Source organism: Chaetodon auriga, chromosome 19 (genome assembly GCF_051107435.1).
Source record: "Chaetodon auriga isolate fChaAug3 chromosome 19, fChaAug3.hap1, whole genome shotgun sequence".
In the NCBI taxonomy this organism is placed as follows: domain Eukaryota; kingdom Metazoa; phylum Chordata; class Actinopteri; order Chaetodontiformes; family Chaetodontidae; genus Chaetodon; species Chaetodon auriga.
Window position 1 is genome coordinate 6,894,542 of NC_135092.1, and position 26,762 is coordinate 6,921,303.

Genomic DNA, 26,762 nt, shown 5'->3' on the forward strand with positions numbered 1-26,762 from the left:
AAGATTTTGGCCATATTGCCCTCCTATAGTCTCATACATGGGTGTGCAGTGAAACTGCCCTTCAGCTGAGTTTCTCCGGAACAGCGCACACTTCCTCAGTGGTGTGGGGAGATTTATGGTAACCTGCACAGATGCACTACGGTAATCCCAGAGTGTATGATATGGCTTAAATGTGGATCCCTTAGTGATATGAGGGTATATTTATACACCACAGTAATTATCACCCTCTTACAAAAAAAGGAAAGAAAAGAATTGCAGGTCATCTTTTGTTTGTTCTCAGGAAGCATGCTTTTTTTAGGACAATACAGCCGTTCAACCAAAGGGTGCACACCTATGGAAAATCCACCTATGGGTCCAACTGTGTTTGAAAAGGAAATGAAAAGCTTTGTTTGCTCAATAGTTTGCTAAGATGGTTGTAAAAAGAAGCGCTAAAAAAATAAATAAATATCTCCATATAATACCACCTCAAACTGTAATTTCTCCTCCAGCTACCGTAGATTATGGTTGCATTGACATAATTTTCACAACAGAGAATCAATGCGCAACAGTGTTAATATTGAATATATGTATACTCTCATTATCTCATCATTGTGAGGGTTCAGTAAATTATACAAAAGGCAAGAAGAAAAATCTTTGCAATTTATGCAAATATTTGAAATAACATGTAAGGACGCCTTGTGTATCCTGAGCAGGATAATGTAGTAATCGAAATTATGGAGGTAAAACGCACTTGACGTAAACAAACTTGCAATATAACATAATAATATGAAGCAGGCATGTCTTGCCAGTCTCTTCATACCATGCAAAACATTTACCACTACAAACCTTTGGCCAGACTCTTGGATGTAATCTGTAATGTTTCTGTGTGATATTCAGTCACACAGAAATATGTGTTTTAGGAGGTATAATGTCACATAATGTTACTGACGTAACCAGAAAATTTGAGGTTGGGTGAAGGGACAGCAAGACAGTTAACGTTATATTGCAAGCTTGATCACATCCGGTGAGTTGTGCTTCCAGGCTTAAATCAATGTGTCCAAGATGTGCGTTAATATTTCAGAATTACTCACAGCAGCTCTACATTATCCTTTCTGATAACAGCATTTAAGCTTTCCACCCTGAGTGTCACGTCACAGGAAAAGGGCCGCCATGTGAATATGGTCTATACAGGGCTACTCTCCTGTGATTGAAAATGCTGCTGTAGACTTCTCAGAATAAACAAATCTGGGGCTTCTGCAGTGCACATGTCAAAAGAGCCAGAAATGTTTGCATATGTTGTTTGATACATGAGCTTGACAAGAGATCACTAGCCCTTTTTAAGTTCAACTTTGACTCTGGCATTCCAGCATTGACAGGCAGAAGTTGTGACAGTATCATTGTCACATTAGAGAAGCATGTTGGATATGTTCATTGTATGCCTCCCTAAATTCCCCGTTATCCAGTTCTACTCCACAGTCCTAGTGGAACTTGGGTAAAAATTGTCAAGCACTGCAGAAAATCGGGATTCTTTTACATTCCAAATTAGTCTGTAGCATCCAAGTTAGCTGCTTTGTAGAATGTTTAGAACAACATAATGCCTTTTTGATGTATTTTTAAAGAAAAATAAATACATTAGACATGTTCCAAACCTGGCATTTATGTATAATCACTTGCAAGCTGCTGTCATGATCTATGCCAAATCTAATATAATATGTCATAAACAAATTAACATCATGACATGCTGATTTATTTTGGAACCTAAAAGAGGCCCAGAAAATGTTGAAGGACCCAGGCTCAGACAGTGGTATGTACAATCCTGTGCCTGATGTGTTAGTCATACATCTGGCACGAATATGAAACTTGACTGCAGTTTGCTGCAAAACAAAAGCAGTGCTCGTTTTGTTTTTCTTTTACCACTGCAAGTATTTCTGGAGCAATCAGAGTCAGTGTATTGTCTCTCTCAACATAACTGTAATCCAAATCTCATCATCTCAGAAATGATCTCTCCTTTTCAACATCATCGCTGATGGGTGTCAGTGCTTTACAGTAGTTTATTGAGGGGGGGGGGGTCTACACTGTTGCTTATTTCAGGCGTTTAATTATTAAGAAGCTGATGTAAGCCTCGTTTAGCTTGATGAAAATGTCATCCTGCTGGCCAGCACAGCTGGCTGTGCCTTTCATTATGGCCCTGTGCAGCGCCAGCAGTCCTTGCGGATGGCAATGTGGAAAAACAAAAGCCAACACAACACATTTACGCTGCTGTGGCTAGGATTCAGTGAGGTATTGTCAAGATTGGCACAGAATGGTGTCAGAGCCCAGCAGAATACAGTTGCCTGAGACTGCCTCTTTCTCTTTGGTCCTTAAGGTTCTGGGGCTGGAAACTTCAAACATAAAGGCCCCCACACACCCAGACAGGTGTTGTCATTTACTCTGGCTGATTAGACTTCTGCCAGGCAGAAGTTGAATGCAGGTATGTTGCGAGTTTGCTGAGATCACCAAAATCCATTCACTCAAGCGACATTCACATAAATTGCAGAGACTGTAAATGTGAGCTGTTGAATGGGAAATACAGTTCAGATTGTCTTGAGTTGGAGTTATTGGGATTTTCAATATCTCCTACTTGGAGAAAAGAACAACAAAAGTGTAAATAAAGTGCTCTTTGGCAAATCCAGAACCACCAATACAATGAGCGATTTTAAAGGGAGCTCATGTTGTTTATCTGATTGGGCTGAACAATTAATTATTTTAATATCAAAACTGCGATTTTGAAGAGTACAATATTCAGATCGCCAGAGCTGTAATTGTAATCGTAACTTACATAATTAACACCGCCTCAAGAAATGAGAGTGAGTGAAAGTTGATCCAAATAAGAATTGAGATTCTTGTCTTCTACGATTCCGCAACAGTTCAAAGAAGCAGCGTTGTTAATCTTCAAAGAAGGCCAGCATTTGGGATTTAAGAACTTGATAAGTAGCTTTGTAAGATGAAAGTACATCACCACCGTTCAACATTAGCGAGTGGATCACTGAACTCCAGCGCTAACAAACAAGCTGGCAAACCAACGCACTAAACTTCAGCCAACTCTGATTTGGCAAAGAAATATCACTCAGTTCACAGTCTGTTTCAATTTGAGACACGTATGTCTTTACAAAGTTATGGATAATGATGGATTTCCTTGGTACGCACTAGCCTTGCAGCATAGAGAGTATTCTCCACTGCGGGGGATGCAAAAACATATACATATATTTTTGTTCCTTACTCCAGAGCACATAGATCAATTGGTTTAGGCATTTAGTAATCCAGTTAATTAACGTTAAACTTTCATTAATAATTCATCTACAGACAGAAGACCAAATTCAGTTTGCTTTAAATACAAAATTGTTCACTCCCACACAATTTTCTCTGCCTTTTCGAGTTTAGGTCGGACAGTGCGAGCAGCAAGCTCAACTGCCAGTTTCACATCGCATTTCTTTGTACTCCAAACATGACTGAATGGTTTGGCACTGAGTGCGCTAGAGGAAGACCTTGAAAATCATGCAATACTTTCATTGTTTTATGTTTATCACCAGCTCAGGGTGGGGACCTCCAGGGTTCAAAGCTGTGGAGCAGCTCGCCCTGTCAGTCTGCGAAGCTAACGTTAAAGTTAGCTCAGCAGCTACAGTGCAAAGCTGTCAGTTGTATCACAAGGTAGTCTGTTTGATATCATAACACTGTCAGACGCAACTTAGAGGCAGTTTGACATTCAGTGTCACTGTTCAATAAACACAATGCCACTTTTAAAAGCCACGATGATATCAGGCAATGTCAAGTATACCCATCAGGTAATACTCAGAGGACTTTAACAACAAGCAACTGCATTATTTTATCTGATTCTATACCTGGATAAACAAATACAGGCCTGGAGTTTACAAAGACAATAATAGATATTAAAATCAAAATTATTATCGGTCAGGAAAATCTCAATTCCATCTTTTCTTCAAACGTTCCCGCCCCAAATGACAGTTTTACTTGTAAACAAAGATTTAAAATGTTTTGTTTTTTTTTCTCCAGTCTGCTGACATGGTCTGAATGCCCGTGTAAGCTGCCTGTCGTGAGGCACAAAAATGTCAGTCAAATACAGTGTGTGCATGCCCACACATTCATTAGAAGAGGTCTAATCAGACAAAACAAGTGAAAATATAGCTGTGGTGGAGCCAGATTTCGGAGCTTAAATACATAATTAGTGGTACACTATACAGCGTGGCTGCAGTATAATCTTTAGGTGACACAATATTATGCTCCACTACTTATCTTTTCATTAAATGTCTATAATGTGTCACAGTTTGAGGTTCAAGTATTAAGTAAGTAAGTAGTATACCGGTAAGTCTTCAGTCTGTTTTTCTCTTTTACGAAGTTGTTAGTTCTATACAAGCGATGCTGTTCACATAGTGTAGCTTCTTCTTTCATGAGCTGATAAAATACAGAGGGTGTGCTTTACGAGCTAATAAACAAGGATAGTGGTTAAAAAAGGAGCTGTTTTCAGACAAAAATGTCCTTAGAAAGAAGCTGTGGGAAAAACAGCATTGTACTCTAGATATATTACACCAACGAACAGTTTGGTATCTTGGCTTCTCTCACAAATGGAGCTTATTGTATGAGGTTTTGATATAAGACTGCAACTTTCAGATAATGGAATGATGTTACATATATATATTTTTCAACATTATGGAAATACATACTAGTATTTCTTAATATTAAGAGACCAACATTAGCGGTTGTTAATAAAGTTAATGATAATACAGTTAAATGCTATTAAGTTAAGTTTTTTATTAAGTTAAGTTAAGTTACATGTGCTTCCTTATGGTTTCATACTTTGCGTGTATAGCCCCAAAATGACAATACCCAAAAGATATGAATGAAAATGTCCGTCACACAGCAGCAGTTGGGATTAGACCTCAGATGAATTGAAAGAAGACAATTGGAAATACATTTGCTTAATGTTGTTTTCAGGATAGTTACCAAGATCGGTTCCTGATTGGCCAAAACTGTAATGACTGGAAAAGCTATTGCACCAGTTGATTTAACATTCTGCTTTTTCAGTTTGCCCACTTTTTCCCTACATGCAGCCGTTCACTAATGATGATGCATTCCATGGGTTTGCACATCATGGTCGTGATTTTATTCTGTGCGCTTAGTTCCACCTCTAAGGGACTAACCCCTAACCCCAACCCCGAAGAGTGGGATAACTGTGGCAAAGTAAAAGAAAAACACAGTCCTCTAAATTAAATATAAGCTATCAGCAGCATGGCACCCAAAAAATCTTCGGGTTAAAATTTCCTCTTCATTAAGATTAGACCCTCCATCGTCATGGTTACATGGACAGGAAACAAACTGTAGTCTCTTGTGGCAAAGTCCCACGTTAAGTTCACCCACCCATTCACCTCATCCACCTGCCTAAATTGACTTTCTGGCTCTCTGATAATTTCACTCAACTTCCTTCTCGGCCAAATAATTGCCTCACTAGAGGGCTTTGTTATTTGACAAAGGCAACACATGTGACCCAGTGGGACAAAATGCCATATATTTTTAGTGTGTATCAATCAGCAGTACAGGTGTCTGTAGCATTGTACACATGTCCAACTTTTACACTTTCATATGGCATAAACGTTCACAAAAACAGCCCAAGAAATCAGCACTAGGTAACGAATGCTGTGATTGTCTCTCGTGAGAGACTGAAAAAGCAGATTTGCCAGTTCGCCGTGTCTCTCTGGTCTTTTCCTCAAGCACTCCCTGCCTCCTGGAGATACTGTGCCTGTACCCCTCCTCCCCTCAGACAGCTTTGAAGAGAGAAGGATGTCACACAGCCAGCCACAGCGCTCACTTTGCATGTCCCCTGGCTGATTTTCCCCTCCAGTTCCGTTCCACTTGACAGGCGTTCCTCCAAAAAACATTTAGAAGAACACTTTCATTTTCCGCTCCCTCTCCCCTTTACCTCATCAGTTTTAAGGAACCATTAAGAGCTTAAGTGCAAGCAGGCGTGCACCGCGGAGAGATAGCTCAATTAATATACAGTAGGTCTCATATTCCATATTCCAGTTAAGTCATTTGCTTTTTTCCCCCCCAATTTCTCCCTTCCAGACACTGAAATAGCAGTTTTTCGTGTGTGCATCATGAAATCCACTCTGGTTTTAAATTATTAAATTCATCATTTCTGTGATCAAACAAGACAGAGTTTTAAAAGATTGAATTATTAAGAGATTTTTATAGTTTATAGAAAGCTTTCTGTTTCTGTTCAGGGCAGTTAATAAAATCTGAGCGTGTTTCATCGAGTGGGAGCAAGATCATGCTGCTCCTGTCAGCCAATAAATGAACTGCTATTAATGACAACGGGGGGCTAATGAGGGCAAGATATATGGTTTTCACTGCTCGACTGAGGTGTTTTTCTGGTCGACAAAGCAGAGAAAAACTGAAAACATCTTCCATTGTCATAATTTTGAAATGTGGATGGTGGGAACAGCTGCTGCTGGACGACAATGCCAGCAAACCCCTTGGTGAGAAGTATCTCCACTTATTCAGTGCAACAACCTCTTAACCATCTCAGAGGGGCAATTTCATGCCCTCTTCCCTCGATTGCTGGGTCATCCTCAAAAGAACTCCTCCCTGCAGAGGCCGTGCTGGATGATGATGCATGTACTGAAATGTTGTTAAAACGTCGCTCTTTACCCCAGGCGCTTCTCCCTACCACACATGCAGAAATACAGTCATACATACTCAACACAAACTCCAATGAGTGGTGTATTATTAGCAGCATCTGGAGCTTGACTTGGCCCTGCAGCTAAGACAAATAGGGATCTTCTGTTTTACTGGATATCACAACAAAAACAGAGAGAGAGGATTCTATAGCAGATTTTTGATAGTGTGTGTATGCATGTGTGTTTGTGTCTCAGACTGAAAAGGGGAAAGCAGCTCAGTGGCACCTTACATAAAAGATCCACCCCCTCTATTGCCCTAAATTGAATTTTATAATCGCCTACCTGCCCCCCTTTTCCTCTTGCCACGGGCTCTGGCAGCTGCTGTATACTTCATCCTCAGATAACAGTAGCATCAACCCACCCACCTTCACTTGTTCTGTCAAAAACACACAAACATCTTATTCTGCCATAGCCTTTAGAACTGCAAAGCCAGCATGAACACGTCCAAGCACTAAAATGCGCACACACTGAATGGGAGTAAGTGTAACTAGCGGTATCATGACATTACCACTCTGCAGAGTGCAAGTGTGATTAAAATGAACAACACACCTGCCTACACACACTGAGAGAGTCTTTTTACAAAATGCATTCCTGCTACTTTACACACAGAAAGCAGTGAACGTGCGATACTGTAAACTATTAATTGAGTAATCAAGGAGTTGATTAACAGAAATAGAATAGACAGCGATTTTGACAATTGATCATTTTTAAGCTGTTCATCAAGAAAAGATTTGCTGTTTCTAGGTTTTCATGTGTCAGCATTCAGAGCAGAGGAGATAAACAAAATGAAGACAAGCATTAGCTAACAAACCAGACAACACACTGGACACTTCCAGCCCGAACAGGAAATGACAGACAGAGAACGATGTGGACTGTCACACAACAAAGGTCTCTCTCACACGAGCTATGCTGCAGTTACATGATCAGCACAGGATGCCAAGCATACATTACTCTGACAAAACCAATAGTTTTTGGTCTTCTGACCCTTTAAAATGATAAAATGTCCACTTGTTGCATGCGTCAGCCAGTCGTGAACAGGTCCACCAAATATACTCCGGTTGCTGGATTTGAATGGTTTATACTGCAGTGGTTAAGACTTACTCATTGCCAAAAAGCATTTTTATGTTGTGTGTATGTCGAATGTTATCCATCAACATATCAAAGAGAAAATGTTTTAACAACTATTTTGATAATCAATGAATTGTTAATGCTCAGTGACAGTGGCTTGAGCCATCAGTATCTTGGCAGTGCATGACTCCACCAAACTCCCAGCTAATCCAAAAATGAGGCACAATGAAGCCTGGTTGCTGAAAGCTAGCAGCTAGCTGTCACTCTGCCCATAAAAAAACAAATTGAGGGACTACCGTTTTTGGCGCTACCATGTTGGCTTTATTTTTCAGCCCCAGAGATTGCCGCTTGGCACATGCATATGTAACACAAGTGAAGTACATTATGACGAGTAACGTAAGCATGACTTCTGATTTAACATGGTACAAGCACAATGGCCTCCTGGGTGAAAGGCCTTTGTTTTACCCATCCATCCAATGTAAACTAAAGGTACCTTGTGCTTCTGTATGAGAAGCTGAGGGGCATGAGAAAACGCATCTTAAACTTTCCTTGTAGCACCTTTTATTCCTCATTCCTTGTTTTTTCGCCAACTTAGTTTAAATAATGCAGGAAAATAAAAGCGGACAGGAAATCAGCTGGAATCAAAAGAAGACAGAAAGCACCATGCAACTCCATGTGCTACTCATGTCATGATGAGGTCGGTGGATATTGCAGTATGTGCCATGACATCACCTCCATTCAGACAGAGCAGGGCCGCAGCTCTTTAGGGAGGTTTACTGCTGTGGTCAGTTTAACCTAACTATAATGAATTGAGATAACGCTGCCTCTGCCTGACACACTGTACTTAATGAGCCTTGAAACTATGAGGAGGTAGACATGATTTTGCTTTCGAAAATTTGACAGTAAGAGCCTTTAGTATCTACACTGCATTTTTTTTTTCTTCTTTTTTGTTGGTATGAAGGTGCAAACATCACTTTGTTTTTCCTAAGTGCTGTAATTTCATGAGACTCTCAATTTGGTTTGTGCCACAATATGGATCCTGTTTGATGCTTCATTCTAAGTTGCATCAGAAGTGCAACTATTGTACAATGCTGTCTATATTTTATGGCCTCATCTATCCTCGATCTTCTTGCTGTAAGTAGCTTTCTGTTGCTTGAAATGTGCTGTATTTGCAGTATGTTTTTTTTCCTCTTGTCACATTAATTTTAATTTCACAAGACTCTTGCTCTTTCTCTACAAATGTTTGAATTATTAAAGTGTGGTTTTCAGAAGGGAGCGGAGACATTTGTGGAGATCAGATATTTTGAATGGTGCCCTATAGGCATAATGTTCATTTGTTGGAATGAAGCAGCAGCCACAGCCACCCACGGAGGCCACTCCTTTTGTAGAGCAGAGCGACGCTGCCTAAAGTTGCTTTTCTTCTTCAAGAGACTCGTTAGTTTAAAAAATTAGCATGTTATGTCATTGTAACAGAGGGAAAAAAATGAATGAGAGAAAGTTCTGGTTTTCTAAAGTTCCAACTATCGGCTAGATCACATCCTTGGATTTAGTGTGCATGAAAACAGCCTTATTATAATCTCTAGATTGATGAATGGCACACCGAATGAACAGGTTGGTATAACAATAATATTATGTATTACTATTTTATTTAATTTATTTATACATTAACAAATCACAAATAAGGATATGTCTTCAGCTACATAGTAAATAATATGATTGGTTGGTACATCACTCACTACTGGTTCAGTAGGTTACAGCAACATAACAACCCCTCCCAAACAGAAAGCAGCTAACATGAACAATAAGGTCAAGTGAAACTACAGTCCAGTCTGATTTTAAGGGTAATATCCAATTGTTCATATACTGCTTATTAATGCAAAATAGTGTTAAATGACATGTAACCACATCAATATCTGATTACATTAAATCTAACATTATTGTTGTTGTACACAGCAATTATCAGTTAAATGAAAGAGACAAACAGATAGTATGTGTATGTACGGTATGAACAGAACCTAATGACGGTGAATACAATAGAATGGTCTGGTTGTCTTGCATGCATACTCTAGTGGTGAAGTTGACTAAATTTCAGGTGACTTTTACCAATCTGTGCAATATTCAGCGTCTCTTTGATGGTGAATCCTTGGTTTAGACTTGACGTTACTAAATATACAATATTATGTAACGCTGTTTTTTTTTTTTTCTTCTTTCACACAATTCACCAAATTGATTCCCCTCTCCTTTAATCAGTTCTTGTAAAAACTAATGGTGTGAGAAGCCCTTTAAGAGGTTACACATTATGAACTTTACTGCCCATTACTCCACCCAAGTCATGCAGATGCTATCATAACGCCACACAGGCACAATTAACACAATTAAAGACACAGACACAATTAAATGGCAAATACATGCAGTGCAGATCAGCGTTGAAGGGCCAGTCCGAGATCCACTGTGGGAAGGGAGACAATGGATTGCTGGAACAGCAGAAATACTCTGATTTTATATTATGACGGAATGTTTTTTTGTTTTTTTTGTTTTTTTCAAAATGTTTGCTTTTAAGTTGGTGCAGTTCATTTGGGAGCTGGTGCTTTTCCTGTTTTTTTGTTTTTTGTTTTTTGTTTTTTTTCATAGTGAACAGTATGTCAATGTGACTACTATCATTGTATTTTTAATTTATTTATTTTTTTGGTTAACATTGTTGTTCATCAGGCACAAAACTTTCCCATTTTAGGCTTTTTCTAAGGCTCATAATAAACTGGTTGGTTGGCATCCTGATAGAGTTGTTTATAACAAGGCGCTGGAAAAGTTCAATGTATCACACTCATGATCATGGTATCATTTGCATCCCATTTTCTGTTAAATGTCACATTACGCCTGCTATTTATTTAAAGTTGAGATGACACTGTCACTAGTAGTTGCAGTAGAGTGCTAATTGCACAATTGCACCCTCTGGCAAGTGTCAACAGCCACTCCAGTGGGAAGGGGAGGGAAATGGAAAAGATGTCTCCTGCAGCTATTTGGCAGTTCTTCAGGATCAAGTTCTATTATATCAGGAAGTCACAGCTGATTTGGAACATGTGAACATTTTTTTTTTTTTTTTTTTTTTTTTTTTTATTAACAGGATAAGGATAGGAAGTCAACTATCCCGTGTCGTGTGGTTTCCACTGGTGTCCAAAGACATGAAACACATGAAAACACATTGTTATTGGTATGGCTTCTGCATGGCAGGAATCTGTCAGAATTTAAGCAAACCAATTAATTAAGCTTAACAAAATGGAAAAAAATAAAACTTGATTAAACACGCTTGTGCTTTTGGCCAGAGAACTAGATGCTAGAGGCCCAGTAACCTAAATACAAAGCTTTTGGTGGATTATTAAAAGCGATCATCCGCAGTCCTGTTGATGCATTTAAATTTCCATAGCATGTCTCCACTAACCCTTAGAGACATCTAATTTTGTATAATGTGAGTTTCAAGATGTCATGTACAATCCACTTTTCTCCAAGCTGGGAAACTAATGAGGGATCATGAACATTTGGCTCTCTCAATACAAAGCATAAAAACTGACACATCTATTTTTGTAATGCTGAGATAAAAAAAAAAAATACATATCTCATCAGATAGGGAGACAGTTTCATGGCATAATTGATACAATCCAACTCCTCATCAGACCGATAGAAATCTTTGACAAGCAGCCTTTTGATAAAAGGTCAGAGCTGTTTCTGCTTCAGGGGTGGGAAAGTGTATGAGCAATGCTCCCCTGCCCCCTTTTTCAACAAGAACCAAAACACAAATTAATGTAGCACCATTCACTCTGAGCCTGCTCGCTTGTGATTTCAGATAATTTGCACCATTGTCTCCAAATGCTAATGCCATGTTCACGCTTTTTTTTTTTTTTTCCAGAGGGGAAGGGTTGTATGAATGACATGAGTAGATACAGGTTGTTTGGAACAGAAATTGTGGTGTGAATAGCCCCCTTATGTTTTAACTGTCTCATATTGGGAATAAAATACAGATCAGATTTAATGCATTGACCCACATGTATTGGTCTCAGTTGGCCAGATCACAAATATGATCAATGCAATCTTGGATTTCAGTGCAAATCAGGATCTTCTCCACTCCAGTCCAGAGGTGATTGTAATGCACCTGAACCTGTCTGGTAACAAGACTGCCCACAGAAGAATAAAATGTGCACTTTAGTAATTTAGTAACATCAGTCCCACAGCAGATTTTCCCTTCAAATCAATGAATCCTTTGAGGCAAACTGACACTTTGGAACAATTTTACTTTGTCCTGTGCCATCAGCTCCACAGCTGCAAGAGCACACTCCTCCACGAATTTTCCTTGTGAATGAGGTTTCAGCATCTTTGTATCTTTCTATTAGCTCGCTCACTGCAAAACCTGCCTACATAACACTGTCTCTGTCAGAATGCAGTCTGGTGAAAGCTGCTTTTTGGACACCCAAAATAAATAGCGAATAGCGTCAACTTGATATGAGTGCAATTTGTCGTTGAAGCTCATCAAGCTGTAAAAATGCTTGAGATTGGCCCTTTTCACTGCAACCGTGTGTCCACAAATAAACATAAGCACACTGGCTTGTCTTTTACTTGAACAAAAAAAGGATTGTTTTTCCATTTCTATTTGAATCCACATCACTCCCAATCTACTTTTGTTTGCCTGACAGTTGCATTGATGCTTTGACGTGACATCAGCCACTTTGTGTTAGTCTACTCTTTAAAGTAGTAATAGCTGCCAAGATTTTTTTTTTAATTTAAATGTATTTTTTATTTTGTATTACTGAGTTGTTTTTTTGTATTCATGAGGTGCCTCATGGGCTGGATCAAACGGTCTCACTGGCTACCCCCGCCCTAAAGAAAGCATAAGGTGAATCGAATCGGTCCAAGCACAGATCCTTGTAGAACTCTGTGACTAACTTTGCATGGAGCATCCATTGATAAGATGCACAAACTGGGATTGATCTGATAAACAGGACTTACACCGGCTTAGTGCAGTTCCTTTAATACCAATTAAATGCTCCAGTCTCCCTAATAGAATGTGATGGTCATTGGTGTCGCATTCAGCACTAAGATCTAACAAGATGAGCACAGAGACAAGTCCCTTCTCTGATGCAATTAGGTCATTTCTAACTTTCAGCCATGCTGTCTCTGTGCTATGATGCCCTCTAAATCCTGACTAAAGATCCTCAAATAGAGTCAGTGTTATCCAAAACCTAAAACAAACACACTGATGAATTGTATTATGAACTGCCTCTCCTATGCTGATGAATGCTCATTCACCCCCACAGATCATTCATTGGTTGTACTGATCGGGGATCAGATAAACACTGCAATAGCCCAATCTGCTGTATGACTGTATGTTTAAACTGCTGGCACTTTTTTTTCCCCTGTTGGTGGCTATTTTCATTGACCACTTGATGTAGTTCCATCATAGATTGTAAAACATAGACATCATCTCTGTGACATCACTCATAGGAATATACAAATACCACACCGCCGTACAGTTGTTATGAATGGGGAACTTAGCTATAGACATTTTTTTTTTTTTTTTGCACCAGGCTATGAACATGATTATTTCTTCTGTAAAGATGGACATTTTAATATAGGGGTCTATGGGGATTGACTCACTTTTCAAGCCGGACACAAGTGGCCATTCAAGGGACTGCAGTTTTGGGTATTTTCACGTTGGCTCTGCATTTTTCAGCCTTGGAGGTAGCCGCATGAATGCTTACATACATGTCTCGCAGAGACATCTGGCTATACTCAAACCACACAACCATGTCCATCAAATCAATGAATTGACTAAGCCTTAATGACCATGAAGTCCTGCAAACGTCAACTGCTTGGTAAATATTACTTCAACCTTTAATTGTTGGTTCCCTGACCTGAACTGTTGCCTGTTGAAATGCTCCTTAAACCACAATCTCAACGCCAACATGAAAGCAAAACTGTGCTACCTTCTGAAAATTATGTGGCAGACCACTTTTTCCACATAGAATACAGGGAGGCGGTGTGTCCAGCCGATTACCCAATTTTACACTGTGACAATTTCGTGAGGCTTTTAATATATTTGCCAACATACCACAACCACTGCTGAATAATAAATTCAATGCAAGTTTTTTGCAAAGTTTTGTAATGGCTGCTAGAGGTTGACTTCTATAAATGTCTCTAGAAATGTTAGGTGAATTAATTAAACCCCATCTTTTCCCCTGCAATACAAAGCTGAATGCTTTCCACAAAACCGCTGAATCTCTACAGCTGACACTGAAGAATTACAATGGTCACATGATTAGAAAAAGCTAAATTAAAATTTCAAATTAGTGATACTTATTAGAGATTATTATTTCAAATGTGGCCCTTTCAGCTAGACATTTTCTACAGTGTCAATATACAGTATTTCCATCACCAACAGTTCTGCATGGTCAATATCAATTACTAAAGATGCTGCACATACAGCACCATTACATTATGAATAAACAATGACCTGTTTGAAAGCCTTAATTTGACTTGATTGATTTCTTTCACTCTAAAAATCGGCCTGTACCAATATCTGTCCACACAGAATAATAATAATAATCCATCATCTAAAAAGGTTTTTATCATGATCATTGCATTGAGTCCATTTTAATTTATATCTTTCTCTCTTATTGATGCCAAAAATGCCCTCATGAAACCAGTGGCCAAAATACTGTCCAGTAGAAATAATGGAATAATAAAAGTGTTTACAACAATTCTATCATACTTCATCATATTAAAATGCATTGTATTGTATTAGATCAAGACAGGCCTGAACTGAATTTCAATCAGTCAACAAGTACATATTTGAATTCCATATAACTATGTTTACTGAGACGGTGTGAGAAGGAAAGAGACAAACCCAAAAATAAGTGACATTTTCTCACATAATTGGCATTAAAAATGTTTTATAAGACTGCGCACAAACTGAGGAGATTTGCTGCTCCACATTTTTACACTATACAATATGAAATCACAAACCAGACTGTCGGTTCCCTTGTGTGTCTTTGTAATGAGTTATTCATGCTCATGAAATGATGATTAATTGAACTGTCTCTGACCACAGAAATAATACACATGAACGCTAATAAAGGGTGACTTTTCCTTTCCTCAATCAGTTATTATTTTGTCATTAAGACCCGTCAAACTCGTATCTGCTTAATTTCCCGTGTTAAAATAAAAGTCAGCAATAGAATATTAGACAAATTTGCTTCAGTGACGCACCTTGCGGCTATGATTAATCACATCAAATTGAAGCCTTTTACATGTTCATTAAATGTGACCTACAATTCCCAAATTCAGCTACGGATTCCCTTTAAGATGTCAGAAAATAGAGGGATTTGGATTTGAACATATGGAGACAGTCTTATTGCAGTACACTGCACCGGGGACAGGGAGTTATGATATGTGAAGAGGAGATGGACATTTTTCGACTGTCAGAGGTTTTTCCATAGTGTTTCTAGCAACTAACCTATCCTTGAACAATGTGTGGCTGTATTAAGCCATTGTGTGCATTGTTGAAAATCACTGAGCAGGACTGCTTTATTGGAGTACTGTAATGAGAAGATCTTTAAAACTCTAATACTAGGATTTTTCAGGTATAGTATTTACTGAATCCAAACAAAAGCAGACATTCCAATCCTTTTGAATACAAGGATTGAATGGTCGTCTACTTGAAATGCTATTTGGCATACTCTTAAGGCTGTGCTAAAACACTAGAGAAAACAAAGGGAAAAAGGTTATAAACTATTATGTGCAATTGTAAGGGCAATTGTAATGTGATGGATTCACAGAGGCCAATGTGCCAGACAAGGTGGAGGATATCCTGAGGTCACAGTTTACCATCCTGATAGCCTGAGGAAAGAAGTTTTTCTGACTCTGTCTGTGTTGTGCATGTGGTTACGAACGTGTTTGCCTGAGCGTAGAAACTGGAATATGGTGAGGATCCTTCATAATCCTACTGGTGCTTGTGCTGCACTTTCTGGTGTCTAAATCCTGCAGATTGAGGAGTGTGGGTCGGATGATGGGCCCGCTTTATGATGCTTTCCACAGTGTCAGAGGAGAGGGTCATTAGGACCTATTAATTTCCTAAACTGTCTGAAAATGAAAAAATGCTTTTGCAAAATCCCCAATTAGCCCAAAGGTGCAAACACTCTTGTCTTGTACATTGAGATGCTGGAATCTGACAAGTTACCTGGGTGTTCACATGAATAATAAACTGGACTGGACTGACAATACAAATGCACTATACAAGAAAGGCCAACGCAGACTATATCTGCTGAGGAGGTCTTTTGGAGTGCAGGGGATACTCGTGAGGACTGTTTTTGGCTCTGTGGTGGCACCAGCCATCTTTTATAGAGTATTCTGCTGGGGCAGCTGCATCTTGACTGCTGGCAGGAAGACACTTAAGAGACTGGTTAAGAAGGGCCAGCTCTGTCCTGGGACTCTACCTCGACCCAGTGGAGGTGGTGGGAGATAAAGGAGTATAATGGCTAAAATATCATCCCTGGTGGAGAACATGTCCCACCCCACTCTGACAGCACTGGGCAGCTCCTTCAGTGACAGGCTACTTCACCCACGGTGTGTGAAGGAGAGATAACGCAGGTCCTTCATTCCTGCTGCTGTCAGACAATTTACAATTATCACCGCTCCCTTTAGTGTCTGTGCATCTGTGCACTGTAAGTGACAAATTCCCTCATGTGCAATATCAGTCTATACTAAACTGTGCAATATTAAGTATCATTGCTTTTTTTTTTGCTTTTTTTTTTTTGTTTGTTTTAGCCTTTTCCCCCTTCCTATTACACGACTTGCTTTGTTATGGAAACATTGCAAATTTCCCAGCTGTGGGATTAAGAAAGGATTATCTTATCGTATTGTGGTTTTGCATTCATTTAGTGCTAGGCTGTTCGAGGTTGTCCCTTACAGGTCCCCCATGACCTGTTCCAGTTAGGCCTCATCATCATAGTTGGTGATCCAGCCTGTCACTAAAGTGCTATCAGCAAATTTAACGACAGGGTTGCATGTGTTCTTCACCACGTATCAGCCAATAAGGCAGAAACGGAGTGGATTTGTGAATTGCAGGAGAGAAAATGAAAAATTGAATGTTTATTTTCCATTAAAAAAAAAAGACCCAAAAATTAGATTGATATTAATTTGAAAAAAGATGTAAAGTGTCCTATTATAATTCTTTTTCTTCAATGGGAAATTAAACCGATGAAGCAACACAAGTGCCGTTGCTGATCTAATCCAAGTAATTTATTTGCATCGGTGTCCTGCAGGTTTGAAGGACAGCTGTAGGGGAAAAGCAAAGGAAAATGTGGCTAAAAACTGCTGAGGCTAACACGTCTTTACCTGCACAGATAATGAAGAGATGGGGAGAGTTCACAAGTTCGAGAGAGAGAGACGGAGAGAGAGAGAGCAGAAGTATGTCTTCTTATATGTGTGATAATGGAAGAGAGGTGGAGAAAAGGCGAGTGAGGTGAGCCTGTGCGTGTTTGAGAAACAAAGTTATGCGATACATATCTCCGTTGGAAAGACTCTCTTAATATCCTGTTGTCCATTACTCAAGTCTATTCTATATTCTCATAGTTTAAGTGTATTCATGGTTTCAGAACAGATCATCACCAAAGCTTTGTGTGATGAAACCTATTTCAAATTGGTTAAGACTTAAAAAAAAAAAACCTGTAATCCAGGCACAGACATTCACTTGTCAAGCTGATATCAGTCCTTTCATGTTTAGCAAGGCTACATGTTGCCTAGCAACACAAGCAGCAGGAACTGTAAGGCACAGGAACTATTATTTTTGTAATGTTTGTAACAAAAGAGGAAGATCAAAGCTAAGTTATACAACCCTCCCAAAAACAACATTCATAAAAAGATTCCTGACGTGGCACTTTGTCAGCAAGTGTGTATGGTATTAGTGGGATAACACGTGTAATGGATAATCCCGAGATGATACATGTACCCTAACAAGGGTTAGAAATTATTTCTTGCTTGCTTTATTTATGGAGTTTTTGTTCCGGACATGTGAAAACGAATTTATGGCGCACCGCATGATATATACAGAGAGAGACTTTGGGGAAAAAACCTGGTGCTGCTAATGTGGTCATCCATCACCTGGATGAATCACAATCGTCATAAATCATAATGCTCAAACAGAGATGAACATGCATGTGCATGCACTTACATAAAAATGTACACACAGTGCAACATTTCAGAGCCGTGCTCGGTTTGCTCCCAGTCACAGCTCGCGGGATCAGATTTCCTCGGGGAGATCTTTGAGCTCTACCTTTACAACACAGTTTGTATCCTTTGCTTAATGCATACACACACAATGTCACTCTCTGTTTGACTTCAAATGATGTTCGTGTAGAGCGGCTCACTCTCGCTGGCACACTCACATATGGGTCACGATATCGTTCCTTCTTATGAAATTGTGTTGTTAGAGACAGGGATAGTGCAGAGAAAAAAAAAACATATTGAAGCTCAGTTATTTCTTTTCTCGAAGATACTGCAGTTACCCAACACAGACATCTTCATAATAGCAGTTAAAAATAAATAGTAATTTGACTGACACAAAAATGTGCTCATCTTTAAAATAGTATTTGCTAGAACTCCATCATGGCTGACTGATACTGCTGTAGCTGTTCATCAGGGCGAGAGCTACCGGAGTGGCATCAGGTGGCAGCTGTGACCCCTAAAAAATGCCTTGACATCTCAGCTGCCTCCCCGGTTTTGAAAAATCTAATTAAAAAATCTATATATGAAAAGTTGTGGCTGGTTGGAAGAGTGAAAGTCTGATGTTCGCTTGCAAGTGAATGCAGCAAGAGATGATGCTCTCTTCACAGTGTGGTGCCAGGAGCCACGAGAGGACATGGGGCTGGTAATGCGGCGATTTCACCCTGCTGCCACTCGCCGTTCCTGCAGTGGCTTTTTTTCACCTGCTCAATGCATGTGCAGGATTCCAACTCCAACTAGCAGAAATACAGAACAGTCACAGAGTTGTTGTGATGGGGTTGTTTTGTTTGAGGGACAGATTAAACCTGACTAAACCCAAATATTCAGCGGTGCTTACAAGTGTCCCTGGATTGCCTGCAGCTACCAACATCCCTGAAACTCCCCCTTCTGCAGACAAACATGGTCAAATTGCAAATCAGTCATGCAACACACAGAAGCACTAAACTCACTCACTCCAAGCCCCCCCAAAAACAACATTAGTCGGCAATGGACTGACAGATATGATATATAGTTACAGATAGATAGACAGTCCTATTCAGTACTTTACTCCTGCCACAATAATATGTTTTTGAGTAAAGTATCTTCATTTGGGGCCTTTTCGAAGCAAATATTAATATATCTGCTTGTTTGCAACGAAATCAGCATATACATATGTCTGCCAACCCATTAAGTCTCCACCACACCTGTTGTTCTTAAAATTCAAATGAGGTAATAAAGTTATTCCAATGAAGTGTTCACAATTAAGCAAAGTGGCTGTGAATGACTAAGCCATTTCTAGTGACTGGTGTTCAGCCTCTGTTCACTGCACGTCCAGTGCTTACATGCAGATTGTAATGTATTTATTTGTATTTGTGCTATTATATCTATACAGTTTGCTTACCATCTGTTCTCTTTTATTGGCATCCTGCAAATATCTTGATGGTGTCACTGCAAAGTTTGCATTTTAAATCTGAGTCATAAAGTATAGCTGGAGGCAAAGTATTGTTCTTGCTGTCAAGATTTATAATGCTGTATCCATACATCTCATTAATGTGGATGCACGCTATTGGTGTATTTGAAAAGAGTTGGGTGGGATGCCACAAATGTTTTGCACAATAGTATATGTATATCATTCTCAACCTTTTAATTCATGTTAGATCTGTTATGTTCTCCCAGGTGTTGGTGGAAATAATGAATGAGAACCACAAGTGAGATAAAAAAGGGCAATTAAAATAATTGAATTTTCCCATGATACATGTATTGTATCTATTTGTTAAGAGCCAGACATGGCTGCTGTGACCTTGCTGAGAACAAAATTAGACACCTTTAATGAATGGCTTTTTGTCAGACCAGAAGCAGGAAGTCCATTAATGTACCTATTATTTCTGAAGAACACTGTCTTGTTATCAAAGACAGGATCCCATTACTCCGAACCAACTTCTGCAGATGTGTATAGACATCTTTGTTCACAGTGGCTTCTGCACCTTCATCTTCTTTTACCAGCATCAAACAAAAATGAATCAACACCGCAATTTATCACTTGGTCACTTGTCACTTGGTCTTGGTAAATCAGAGGATGGAGTTTGCGTTTGTGTGGCAGAGAGAGCTTAAGAGAAAGTTTAAGTATCTGTGTTTGCATAGATCAAGAGCTTATACAGGCATCAGCTCCCCAACAGAGCTTCCTTGTGTAATTGTTGTTTTTCTGTAAGCAGAAATAAGCTCAGTTGGTGTTCTTTAATTTGCACTTTGTCTGCATCATAAGTGGAGATAAGACCTGATCCATGTCTGACATAATCTACACAACAAAAGAGCAACTGCGTTCATACATAGATCTTGTTATGGTTTCCAGACCAATGTTGCAATGGATGCGGTATTCAAATTGTCTCATTGACTTTACAATTCACAAAGAATTTACACATGCAGTCTTTTTTCCTATTGTCTGCCTCTTTTCTTGGTCTTCAGAGAAAGAAAGAAACAGGCAACTTCACAGGAATGCAGGCAACGGGGTGGGGAGATGGAACAGGGTAATTGGAGCCCTGAGTGGAGTAAGAGGCTTGTGATCCCTTTGAGAGTGGCTGGCATATGTCTGTGTTACTTCCAGCTGTCCTGACTGAGAGCAACCTAATTACATCATGTTTGTATCCTGCTAATTACTGTAGCCTAATTAAAAAACACATAAAGGCATTAGAGGGGGTGGATGAAAGTATGGACAGCTCTGGACATGTAACCTGTGTTCTTGAAAAGAGTAGAACTTAGCCTCAGCCAGTCCTCCTTTGAAATGTCTACATAGCAAGGCAGCAGGAGTTACAATTATGTGCCTTTCAATTAGCGTTGTTTTGTTGTGTACGCAATGATGTGAAAGCAGTGTGGGCAGACCAACACAACTCAAACATATGTATAAGGCTTATGGTTTTCAGGTTTCTGTGGAATTCACCCACAAAATACCCGGATTTTCTTTTTCCTCTGAGAAGCAGATACATTTAAAATTGATTCTCTCCCAGATTTTGCACTCACACAAAGACTTTGTTATGATGTTAACAAAATTATATTGCTTGGGCTAATTGAATTGATAAAAATAAAACTGCAAAGTAAGAGATTATACAGTCTTACTGTTATGCTGTCTTGCTGTCTCACTGCTTGTCTGCCGTGCTGCTGAGGTTTGCATCTGATATCATGTATTGGAATCAATGTTTACATGTTTAACCTTAATTCTGTGAAGGCAGGGCCACCATATATGTATCATTTTTAGGGCTCTGTTTTTCAACATAACAATGACATTTCTGTCAGGAAAAGTCCAATTTTTGTGCATGTTTGGCTCTAAACAGACCCCATTGCACAAAGTTGGAGAGGCATGTACCGACAGGGACAGCAGAATGTGTCGGCAGGCTAATTTTCTGCAGCCTTGCTAGCTTGTCTACTTGTACTATAGAAGAAGGTATATACTGAAAAGGCATACAACACAAATGTCCTCAGAAAATGTGTGAAACTTTGAAAAGCAAATCTCTCTTCTTTTATCAACCTGACCTCAAAATATTACCAAATGCAAAAAGGATGATTATTACAGATGCCAACAAAAGACAGTTTCATTGCACATGTGCTTTCACAGAATTCTCCCTGAGATTCTTCAATGTGTGGGTCTGTTGCCTGTAGGACAGGAAAGCACAGAGGCATTTCTGTGGATTTAGTTGGCAAAGGTTTATGCACAGAGCCTTTCTTGCAATAGTTCACAACACTCCCAAGGGTAGGTTGTTGTGTGGTGGCACGAGATCCACAAAAGACAGTGGGCGCCTCTCCTTGAGGTAAACATATCCTCGTCCTTTCTCCAAAATTCTAAATCAGACTCAAATTTTCAGGATGCATCTTGTCAACTGTTGTCTGTGGACATCTCATTGGCCCCGGCGTTTCTGCTGCCTGAAATGTAATGTGCTCTGAGGCAAAGGACATTCCTCGTGGCCCTGTGACATTCTAGGTTCTCTGAGATTTTGAACAGTTTTAATAATAGCCAACAGCTACACTTCTAGATGCTGCCATCCTGAATTGGTGGGAAGAAAGGACCCCTGACCATAACGTTTGCCAACCTTATCCTTCGCCCTTGCCAGCTTGTCGTAACTCCCACTTTGGCTAAAACCTTGCTCTTGCTTTTAGAGATGAAGAACTTTTCAGAGGCTGCCACAGACAGGTGGAGGAGGATAATTGCTCCTTCAGAGGCATGAAGAAAGTTGCCTTTTTGTGAAAGACCACTATTGCTGTCCAAATGTCCTGGAAAACAATGCTGGAGAACTGGCAGGAAAGAACTGTAGTTTCTACCACTGGAAAGTTCCACTTCTGAGAGAGTGCAAAAAGTGAAGCACATGTCCCTGGTGACAGATGGCAAAACCTCGTCATGGCTGCACAGCAGCACATCTTCCTTGCTGCTGTCAAGAATGCAAGCAGTATTGAATGCCGGTCTGGCAACAGAAACAGCCATAGCCATCCAGTCCTTTCATGCAAAGTGATGTGAAAAGCACTGTTTCCAAGCTATGACTGAAAGCAATCAAGCAAGTTTGAAGAGTTTGAAGAGGTGTGAGCAGTAAAGTGAATTACAATCCTTATTTAACCAAACACTTTGTGTTGAATTACGTTGAAGCCGCATAGTGATTTTTTGCAAACGACAGCTCCGACGTCTGTATCCATGAAGCAAACTTTTGAGCTGTGTTGAAAGACTACATGATACACTACGACTGCAAAAAAAAACAAAAAAAAAACGATAAACAGATAAACAAGAAACATTATGCTCTGCTTTTACCATCAAATTAAGCATAATGAGCCACATAACAGTTGGTCCTGCGACCATGATCTCACAAGCAATGCACTCCTGCAGTCTCTCAGGCAGAGTTGTGAAGATCGTCTCTTTAATTCAGATCTAAGAGATGTGACTGCAATTCCTTTCAAATTGCTGCCATTTAATTCAGGTCTTACAAATCAAAGTGGCTTCCAGTTTCATACAGAGCGTGAACAGCGGTCTCGGGGGGCGACAGTCCTGTGTTTGTGTGACCCCTCCATCCACCCCACCTTCCTCCAAATCCAAACTTTCATGCTCTTTATGATAATCTACATCACCTGATTTCCATTTTGCTCCCATCATATTTACTACAGCCACTAAAAGTCGCCGCCTGACAATAAACGGAAATATGGGCCGTAATAACCTACATGCATAGACCTATAGGGACATTTTTCTGGCAAGGACTGGCTCCTTATTTCTATAATTCTACCAGATAGCCAAGGTTCTCAACACCAGAACATGATTCATTAGCGGTTGCAAAACATGGGGCACAGCATGCTTATGATATTGATTATCGTGTGTAATGACAAAAACTAATTGGGTAGATGATGTACTCATTTCTTCGTGTATCCCATCTTTATTTCCACCTCAAAGGATGAAGCGGTTATGAGTGTGCGTCTGCCTGTTCAAAGCGTTGTATGCGTCAGCTTTTGTGTGTGTTGCTTGCTTCAGAGTTCACGTTAACGTGCATGTGTGCACAGCACATCCTGAGCTTCGGCTGCGAGTTGTTTCTGTTTTTGTGCTCTGCTCTGAAATTGTCTGAGGTATGACAATTTGCGCAGCTGTCTTCACTTCACTCACATCCACCTGAGAGGTAGATAAAGAGTCGAGTGAAGACTTATCAGCCTGTTTGATAACGTTTAAATAAAAGTTCTGCTCAGGGCATACTCGTCTGAGCCTTATGTTACAGAGATCTGCTTCATGCTGACAACAATCTCAGCTTGAGCAGCAAAAAGTTGAGCCGGAATAATTTCGAGAAGATTCTGGAAGCTTTAGAAATTGCTTAGCCTGGCAAAATTCACAGCATTTGTGTTATTAAGGCAACGTGGATTTACCTGTAGCCAAGCTGCAAATAGGCTCTTTTAAAAGGTTAAGTTGTGAAGAAGAGGGTTTTTACAGAGCACAAAATGCTCAGAGGCAAATTTGGATATGCGGGCTGAGTGTGCCTCTGCCGCTTTTACTGTGGAGATCAATTCAAAGCTTGTGGCTCTTAAATGAGAGTAAAATGTCAAAATCTCTTACTAATTTGCAACATCTCAACAAGCTCAAGTTGACCTGTGGGAAAGGGCTGACATTTAAAGGTCCCGAATCATTCACTTGTCATGGTTTTGAATTTACTGTTCCTAGTGATACAAATAGGCTGTGTGATAGGAATGAGCCTGTTTATTTCAAATAAATGTATTTAATAGGGAGTATAGAGGTGTAACCATATGTTCCATTGGGAGTAAAATGTAAGCACATGTTCAACCGCTCTATGTTTGCGTTACTGTAATAAATCTGATGACAAAATTCTTGAGAAAACATGAAAAATATGCCCTCTTTTGCTGACACGTGTCATGTAATTAATTTACATACAGAGCAACACTTACAGTTGGCATTCCAGCCATTGTTCAGAGGCCAATCAATACTTGACTAGAAGGTAATTGAAATATCAATAATTGCAAACAAACAAGACATAAAGTGACTAAATGTTGAGGTGAGCAGGTTCAATCGAACATTTTTTTTTTTATTTAATTACTTCATCTTTAATTGACATTTTCAAAATGAACACTTGTAAGAGTTCTCTGTGCTGGGCTTTCATTTAATCTCTGTAAGACATTAGGGGAAGTCACTCCAGCCTTCTAAGCTATCTAACCACATGGGATTTCATCATCTGCTTAATTGCGTACCCTAATTTGCTTTGCTGGCACTGTCACAGCCCCATTGTACTGTTATCAAATCACTGGGCACTGTAATTAACTTTACATTGTAACCACCACCTCTGTAACTGGCACAGACCAGCTGTTAAATGGTTTTAACTTTATTGTCTTCTCCCTTTTTTTCTGTCCTCGCAGAATGAATATACATGTCCACGCCCCCTACCTGGTGCCTGGCTGGGAGATTTGCCTACCATCCATTAACCCACAAACTGGAACTGCTTTGGATGGTGCAGCAAACCACAATGAAACAGGGACACAGCAGAGAGACATATGCAGACAACCCATCAGGATCCTACTCCCATAATTCACATTCAAGGATGCATTTAAAATGGTCCTCCAACGCTAACAAGGACAGCCACCGACCAAGACAAAAAGGACACCACACCGTCTTTTTCTTTTTCTTAAGATTTTCTAATGTCTTTTTTTGGCCTGCGGTCTTTGGTCATCAGCTTTGCTGCACTTCATCATGCTTCATCACCACACAAACACTGACACAGATGGTTGTGGAAATGCAGTCCTATGGTGAATAGCAGAGCCTTAGAAGAAGACTCATGAGCACTAATGGATGGTTCTTACCAACATGGGAGCTAATTGTACAGAATATAATAGCTTACTGTCTCCATGAAGACAACGTGGCAACTAAACACGAGTGAAAGACATATTCAAGAGGCTTTAAAAAGTGTAAACTGAGCAATGAATCACCGATGAAAATGCACTGAACAAATGGCTCTGACCGCTCTGCTAACACAGCTGTGTATAATTTAAATTGGGATTCCATATTTTGAGTCCATATGAAGCGTCATGTTATCATCTTTCAATATTTTCTTTTCTTTTTTTTTTTTTTTTTTTTTAAGAAAGACTAATCAAAGGCTGGGATGGTGTAAATGTGCCTCACTGGAGCAGAAAATTATGAAAGCAGTCACTGAGTTTCTGCTCGCCTCTCAGTTAAGAAGAATCAGGTGGATTTCGAGTCAGCAGCTGGAAGATTGAAAGTAAACTATCCCCCGGCCAATGACACTCGGTGAAGTTTTTTGTTGGTTTGCTTTTTTTTTTTTTTTAAGTTTTTCTAAGTTGTTTCTAATTGCAATCAAACATTGACTATCTGGTTTGATTTGGAGGACAGAAAGGCCAATCAGAAGCATAGGAGGAAAAAAAAAAGAATAAGCTTCTATCAAGGGTAAAATGTAATTTTCTGAAATTATAACGTTGTTAATGTTGTACTTTATGAATATGTGTTTCTGCCATTTTCAACACCAAATACCAGAGAGCCAAATGGAGCATTTTTGGCTTTTGGCTCTCCCAATCAAGGGTTGTAACGGATCCAGGATTTGCTCTCTTAAAAGAAATCCACAAAAAAAAAAAGAAAAGAAAAAAAAAATCAAAAGAAGCCTCAACTTCCCTCACATCCCAGCAGTGCTCCGTTACCAAATTGGCTTTTTCATGTGTGTAATGTGTACGTCTTTGTGAACAAATGATCTCGCAACGACGGTCTTCATTAGGAAGATCCTGTCAGAAAGATAACTTAGAGCACTGCTCACATTTTATGACTTATGTTGAATACATGCTTCACTTTCCTAAAAATAATCAGCCCTTCTCTCCCCTCAAAGAGACTACAGATGTTGCTGTACGCGGTTCCACGTGTGCTTGTGTTTCATCCGATATGAGTTCTTAATTATATTTGAGATGCATTGAGTTGTGGATTGTTTGTTTCAACCTTCAAACATTATCTTTCTACACCGGAAAATGGTAATTTTCTATTGTAAATTTCTGCTTCCCCCTCCCCCCCTGGAATTTGTTGATATTTAGTAAGCAACTGTATTCTTTGTTCACTTTCAACAGTATGTTTTATAATGAAAATAACAACTTTATTGGTGAGCAATATGAATTGGTCAAATTAAAAATATTCATCAATCATTTTTTTTTGTGTTCAAGCTCTATGTGCCTTTGAAGCTTCTTCTTATTGTGTGTGCTCGCTATCCACAGTAATTTAATAAGCAT

General features: G+C 39.5%; 1 protein-coding gene across 2 annotated transcripts in view; it reads left to right on the plus strand.

Annotated features, from left to right (window-relative positions):
- The window catches only part of lrrtm4l1 (leucine rich repeat transmembrane neuronal 4 like 1), a 46,652-nt gene extending 19,974 nt beyond the window's left edge, over nucleotides 1–26,678 (plus strand). For both annotated transcript variants that reach the window (XR_013079222.1, XM_076758292.1), the window contains exon 3: nucleotides 24,900–26,678. Coding sequence is in view for 1 of the 2 variants with exons in the window: in XM_076758292.1 (XP_076614407.1) it covers nucleotides 24,900–24,965 (66 nt within the window). In the remaining variant the exon portion in view is untranslated. The remainder of the gene's footprint in view (nucleotides 1–24,899) is intronic.
- The last annotated feature ends 84 nt before the right edge of the window (nucleotides 26,679–26,762 follow it).